Here is a 7,153-nt window from a genome sequence, read left to right as displayed (position 1 = left end):
TTTTCACGAGAGGTGGATCAAAACTTTTGGCAGCCAACCATTTGGTCAATTGTGCATTAAATATGGCCTAGTATTTTAGAAAATTGATTTGGTCCAATTTTACAACAAATATATGGTAGGTCCTTCACAAAAAAACCTCTTTTCGGGCACTCAAAAAATGGAAAATGAATTTTCCGTGCAAAGAAAATGAAAACTCCCTTAGGCAACATTGTTTGGAATCCCAAGATGCACCATTGTGCACAATATGAGATCATTTGAACAAACTATGCCATAAATGTGGCCACAAGATTGAGCATTTGGGTTGAAAGCCATTCATCTTCACACTTGATAGGTCGTTTCTGAGAACACTTTTTTAAGTAATCACTGTATTACAAGTTTATAATTTTTGCTGGTAACCTGGTCACAAATAATGACAGAATGCGAAGGTTTTCCATTTTTTTTGAATTTTTTATGCCCATTTCAAAATGCGGTCAAAACGGCGGGCATGACCGTTCCTAGCTAGTGGTTGAATCTTGAAATTTTTTTGGTGTTTCTCTGATTAAATAGATAATTTTGTAACTAGAAATGTTTTTTGGAAAAAAACAAAGAGCAAACTATGAGGCAGTTACAGTTCAAATTTGACCCGCTTCCTACTGAATCGGCGGGAATTTGTCTTTTTCACGAGAGCTGGATCAAAACTTTTGACACCCAACCATTTGGTCAATTGTGCATTAAATATGGCCTAGTATTTTAGAAAATTCATTTGGTCCAATTTTGCAACAAATATATGGTAGGTCCTTCACAAAAAACCCTCTTTTCAGGCACTCGAAAAATGGAAAATGATTTTTCCGTGCAAAGAAAATGAAAAGTTCCTTAGGCAACATTGTTTGGAATTTCAAGATGTACCCCTGTGCACAATATGGGATTATTTGAACAAAATATGTCGTGAATGTGGTGTGGGGCAGTGATGCGTGGCGCCGCTGGCAGCCGGGTAGTGGCCACCAGTCATGCGTGGCGCCGCAAGATCGTCGTGGTTTGCAGCAGAAGGTGATGCTGCAATAGTCAATGGTGATGCAACAGAGCATCGCCGGGGACCGCCGGTGCTGTGATCCAACATCGTCGGGACCGACGGAGTTGTAATGAAGCAGTGTCGGGCCGCTAGTGTTTTGATTTTCTAGCTTAATTGTATACGGTTGTGATCTTGATATTTTAATTAATTGTAAATAAGTTGTGAACTAATATTTTTGAAAAAAGTTGTGGTCCTTTTTACAAGACAGATTTGTAGATTTTCTTAAAAAACTTAAAAAATGTGGGTCCAAATTTTAAAGATTCCGGCACAAAACAATTGATCAGTGAAAAGCAAGAAACCACAATCACACGGATCACCCCGTCCGAAGCGACCTGAGCCATTCATCACACACCCATCAACGGTGAAGCGTCTTCCGAGAAACCCGAACCCTAACCCACCTACCCACCCATTCCCTAGATCCGATCGAGGCACCCCGCCGCCCCCGCCTTCCTCTCCCTCGTCTCATCTTTCTCCCAGATCCGATCGAAGCACCGTCGCCACCCTCACCCAGCACCGCCGACCTCTCCACCATCTCCTCCCCGTCCCCCATCGTGCCGCCATCCACCTCGTCGCCTCTCATCTCCTCCCTCCCCCTCCCTCCCCCACCTTCCCCTTTCGCCCCTCCTTCCCGGTCCCCGACGGCGCCCGCATCGGCCCCGGCGTCGCCACGCTCCACGCTGTCGCCTCCCTCGCCCGCCACCTTGTCTCCCAGGTCAGGAAGCCCTACCTCGCTCCGCCTTTCCCTCGCCTTCTCGCGCAGTCAGTAGATTTCTGCTCCCTTGACCTGAATTTTGACATCTGAACTCAATTTCTCTTGCAGGCCACCAAGGAAGAGATCGCCGAATTCCTCCCCGAAGCGACCGGCTCCTCCGCCGATGACGTCCCGCTAGCATCCGTGGTGCGCTTCATGGCCACCAAGCACGTGCTGCTGCTGCACGTCGGCAGCGACAGCAAGAGGGTTCCGTGGGCGAACCCCATGGGGAAGGCCTTCCTGCCGGTGCCTTACCTGGCCGGGGACAACCCGGACGGGCCTGTCCCGCTGCTCTTCGACCACATCAGGGGGGGTCCATCGCAAGGCGATCATTCAAGACCGGCATCGGCAAGTCCAACCTGCTCTCCCGCTTCACCCGCAACGAGTTCAGCCTCGAGTCCAAGTCCACCATCAGGGGGGTCGAGTTCGCCACCCGCTCCCTCTAGGTCGACGACAAGGTCGTCAAGGCCCAGATTTGGGACATCGCCGGTCTTCCTATTCCCGTCTGTTCGGCAGCAGGTAGATTCCCCTTCCCCTTGAAGCGTATGTGTGTGTGTGTGTGTGTGTGTGCTGTGGGGCTTTTGTTTGTTGGATCTCGCTGCCGAATTATGCTGCGTGCTGGCGCGGCTGCGCGCTGAAGTGTAGGTGTAGGTTCAGTCGGTCCTGCTAATGGATCATAGCATCGGCTGGTTACGAATCAGTTGGCTGTACGACTTGGGGACTTGCATAGCTAGAATCGCATGATCTGATTGGTGCTGTTTTTGGTCCTGGAAATGCCCCCCTTATAGATTTAGCTTAGTACACTATGATCATGTAGTCTGTGTAGGCTTATTACTCTGTGTGGTTTTATCTTGCCACTTCAGTGAAGATCAGGGATTCACCGGCAACGGAGTTAGTTCTGATATTTCAATTGTAACAGTTGTTACATTTCTCATGTTTGATTCCTGTTCTGGAAGTCCAGGTAACTTAGAAAGTACGTCCTATCATGATCGATTCCTTCTCAGTTAGTCTCCGGGGGAAACAATATGCTATTTTTTCCACATCTGGGAATTCTATTAGTTTTGCTTTTGCCAATGGCGCAAACCGCACAAAACCATAGCATAGCATTTGAAAAAGCGATGTACTCTTAACCGTATGCCTGTACAGACTGCCGGTCATGTACTCTGTTTCACAATTTTGATTTCTGCTCCGGTTACACGCAGTCAGTCTTCCAAGGTCTGTTGTGCGTCCTGCTAGTGTTCACAGCGTTCCAAGTTCATGGGGGTCTTGTTTATTTGTTCATGTGATGATTCTTATACACATTTCATAGTTTCTTCTACATATGCGCTACATTTTGGGTAAATCCTATGCAGATTATGAAGTAACTTTGGTGCCTCGTAACCATCTTCTTCGTTCTTTTGCAGTTGTGGAGACCATGGATGGGACTATCGCAGAAGCACCATTTTGCCTTTTTCTATTAGATGCCTTTGGATTGTTTGGCATCAGACCTTGTTCAAGGAGATTTGCTTTTGGTAGATGCAGAGTATAGATTAAGTATTCAATAAAATTCACCACATGAGTATACTACTTAATAGCCAATTTTCGTGGTCAAATTCAGCCCTGGATGCAAATGGACATCATGATTCTGTTATGTGCCGAGGTCTATGGTCAAATTCTCGATTGGTGTGGAACACCATGGACAGGGCAAAATCAGGTCCAATTTTTTTCTTGAATAGCCTACTGTCTTCACTGGACGATTTTTCTTTTCTTCTTTGACCCAGTTGATTGTATGGCACTGAAATATAAATATTTGTTTGCTCGTCCTCCCCTTTGGAAATTCATACCATGCCTGGAAATGTTTGATTGACCATCTTCTTCTTATTGATCCATAAAAACTTGACATTTTTGTTGTAAAAACATACCTGTATATATGTTGATAGTCTAGTAAGAACTTGTTGTGTCTGGGTTTGTGGATCTTAAAAAATATATCATCTATGATTTTATCCTTGAACTATTGCTATGGCGATAAATGCCCATGCGTACCTTTGTTGTCACTTTTTAGGGTGTGCGTAGTTTGTTAATTCAGGTAACTACATGATATCTTTACTCGTACAAAATGCCCAGTTGTTCTTGTAAATATAGGCGTGCCTACCATCGCCCCATCGGCACCATCACCAAACAGATAAGGGCTCTAGCCTCTTCTTATGACAAGAAAAATAGGCACTGTTACCTGTTTGCATCTCAGATTGCATAATATTGGAGGAACATGCTTAATTGGCCTGTGCATTTGGCAGATATAGTAGTGTTTGTTCCGCTACTAGCATCCTGTACTTTTTAGTTGGTATTTGGTATTATATATTTTTCTTCTAGCCTAGAATTATTCATTTCAGATCTTGTTACATGATGTGTCATGTATATGACTAGTACTACTATTTCTGCATGCTTATATGTTTGTGCATTGACTAGCTTAACTAGCACAGTAGTGTTCTGTTGAAATTTGAGGCATATCTTTGTTCATAAGTGTCTTTGTTCCCATGCAGTGTGCTTTGAAACGTAGGGCGAATCTTGTGGAGGAGTAGGGCAAATCAGACATTGTCTCGCTTGTGCCGCTGTGGTAAAAACAGAGCACCACTCTTACTTGATGTGCATGTGTTAATACCGCAAAATGATTGAGATCTGTTTGACTTTTCTCTTCTTTGTGTAGATAACATGCTGAATGTTGGTCATGCGACTGTGTATGAATCTTATGTACATGTATATTATCAGGCATTGTTTAATGCTGCTGAGGGTGTAACAGAGGTGATGTTTGTACTACTGTTGAAACAAATAGCCGAGGAAGTCACAATGTTCTTCTGTTAAGCCATTGTCTCATGTACTTACAAATTTCTGGTTGACGTGTAGTGTTTCAACCAACTGCAGAAAAATCAGTTTGATGTATGGATGCTTCATGCGGTGGTAGCTAATGATCTCTGTACTGATGACAGTTTTGTGGTAAGTGTACTGCGGTAAAATGCAGATGTTGATTATTTCCTCGACCATGGTTGTGATGTGCTTGGTTTTAGTGGTCCTGATGTATGAGCCTACTTTTCCCGTTTCTTGCTGTTTTAGGATATCATGTCCGATTTCAATGTTGGGTCGATCGAGTTGTCGATTTTCTCACCCTGGTCATACCATAATATGTTACTGTTTAGTCATGTATGCATCTCCATCTTGCAAGCCTGCCATACATGATAGGATTAGTACTTATTAATTACTTATATGTGCTTGTAGAGAAGGATACAATTATTATTTAACCAGTCCAGATTTTGTACATTTGATGTGCTTAGAAGGGACACAGATCTCTACTCTTCTATATAATGTCATCCATGTTCTACCCATGTATTTTATTGGCAATCATTCAACTTTCACTCTATCTCACTACTAATTTATGTAGATCAGGATCTAATGTCGTCGAGGTGGCTGCTGCTCTTACCGAAGATCAGAAGAATCTGGATATGTGCACCAAGTTTTAGTTGATGTTGCCACCAAGTTTTGGTGCATGTGTATTTGTTTTTTGATTGTATTTGGATCGTGCAGTATGTGCTATTGTACATGTGGTATTGTGAGTTTCATTGATCGATTTTTGGATTTGATCATTTAATTGAAAGAATGTTTTGATTGTTTGCTGTTGAAATGTGTAAATTTGAAATCTGTGAATGAAAAGGTTTGGATGTTCTATTGGATCAAATAATATTTGGGCTCTAAAAATGCTATGGCCCAAACAGTAGTGGACTGGAATGTTGTGCATTTATGAAAAAACGCCACAAAAAGGCTTAATGAAATGGACTGTGAAATGGCTAAGGCCTAGAAATAAAAAGGCCAAATTGTTGGGCTCGACCCATGTAGTTGACTCAAATTGAAAGAAAAAAAAACAACAAATGGGCTGAATTAATGGGTTCGGCCCCATGTAAAAGAACCAATCGGACCGGGCTGAATCTTGTCAGTGACCTTTTCAATTGGCCGCTATTTTGCCACGTCAGATTGCCACGTCGGATCCGACGTGGCCTGAGCTGACAGCCAGTGACCAAAACAAAAGGTCATGGGTTCAACGACCTTCTGTTTTGGTCGTAAACGTCTATGACCTTCTCACAGAGAAGGTCGTTAATTTCAGTTTACGACCGCCAGCTTTTGACCTTCTGTTTTTGGTCACAAAAAGGTCGCAAATGAAAAACAATGACCTTTCAGTGACCAATAGTCAAGGTCACAAGTTGACATATTTCTTGTAGTGTCTCTATCCTTTGTATGCACACCTTGCGCTGATTTTTGTCCTCCTTGCCATGTTTGGCCTCATTAGGAGTGCAATATTCAATGTCATCAGGGATCTCAAAAACTGTGTTGACTTCCAGCTTCTTTCGTCCCATCTGAGGTTTCTTTCCATCAGCCATTTTCTTCAGTTGAGGAATTTGAACAGTTGAGTTTTCTGAAGAGGTATGCAGTTTTTCTTCGAGGAACGCTGCAAATGAGTTAACTTGATGAGAACCTAGTGATTCAACAACAGACATGTGTACCTGTGAACAGAGTATAGGTGCGAAGAATTTGGAGAGGTCATATGTGTTCTCAGAAGTTTTTGCAAAAAGAACAAGTTTGAGGAATTTGACCAGATGTGTCTTGAGGAACTTCACTAAGCGTTCTTTGACTTAGGTTTCAGAGTTGTGTATATTGAAAATCCACATAATCGAGGAATCTTGATGAAAAACATGGCTTAGGGAAACATATTAAGAACATAATTTTGTGCGAGGTGTTTAGAGTGTGAGGATTGAACAATAAACACCTTTTGAAGATTTTGTACGAAACATAAGAATCAACAAGGGTGGTAAAAATAGCTTTTATTTACCCTTGATGAAGAACACGGCGAACTGGGAATGTAGATTGGAAATTCGTCAGTCCAGATTTTCCACGCCCTAACTCGGCACAGGAAGACGGCTACGGCAGCGGCAGAGTGGAGAAATCCGCGGCCGGTGCGAGTACGATGACGACGAGGTCGAGGCAGCGAAGCTCTTCCTCACCGGCAACGATGAAGTAGCGACGGTGCTACGTTTTGAGAGCTCGAGCGAGGGGGTGAGGTCGAGCGGAGTAAAAGCAGACTGAGGAAGGGAAGGGGTATTTATAGCAACGGTGAAAAACTGCTCGTCCGAGGAAAATGGACGAACGTGCCCCTGACCTTTCTCATCTGTGTGACATGTGTCACCCATGTACTGTGAGGTGGAGACCGTGTAAGATCGTGGGTGAATAGATAAGTATTATCGTGGAATGTGGAACGGTTTGAGAGGCAAACGCCGAAAATTTAGATATGAAAATTTCAATGTTTTGTTCGCAAATTCTTCAGCTGACAAGGA

General features: G+C 43.4%; 1 protein-coding gene across 1 annotated transcript; it reads left to right on the top strand.

The window, feature by feature from the left end:
* Positions 1-946: 946 nt before the first annotated feature.
* Positions 947-5,451, top strand: LOC125514068 (uncharacterized). The gene is made up of 9 exons (XM_087530561.1): positions 947-1,026; positions 1,466-1,760; positions 1,869-2,318; positions 3,203-3,310; positions 3,397-3,492; positions 4,319-4,392; positions 4,483-4,577; positions 4,680-4,769; positions 5,212-5,451. The coding sequence occupies exons 1-4, from the start codon at positions 947-949 to the stop codon at positions 3,257-3,259; spliced, it is 882 nt and encodes a 293-aa protein (XP_087386687.1). The 3' UTR covers positions 3,260-3,310; positions 3,397-3,492; positions 4,319-4,392; positions 4,483-4,577; positions 4,680-4,769; positions 5,212-5,451.
* The last annotated feature ends 1,702 nt before the right edge of the window (positions 5,452-7,153 follow it).

This window comes from Triticum urartu, chromosome 6A, assembly GCF_056163025.1.
Source record: "Triticum urartu cultivar PI428250 chromosome 6A, HENAU_Tu73, whole genome shotgun sequence".
In the NCBI taxonomy this organism is placed as follows: Eukaryota; Viridiplantae; Streptophyta; class Magnoliopsida; order Poales; family Poaceae; genus Triticum; species Triticum urartu.
The sequence above is the reverse complement of the archived record's forward strand: the minus strand, read 5'-3'. Positions and strand labels throughout refer to the sequence as shown.

Excerpts from the sequence above, each read along its gene's own strand:
- LOC125514068 (XM_087530561.1), top strand. The coding sequence starts at position 947 with ATGCGTGGCGCCGCTGGCAGCCGGGTAGTGGCCACCAGTCATGCGTGG. Across the intron at positions 1,027-1,465 it reads GTCGTGGTTTGCAGCAGAAG|ATCCGATCGAGGCACCCCGC; the intron begins GTGATGCTGCAA and ends CCCATTCCCTAG. Across the intron at positions 2,319-3,202 it reads TCCCGTCTGTTCGGCAGCAG|TTGTGGAGACCATGGATGGG; the intron begins GTAGATTCCCCT and ends GTTCTTTTGCAG.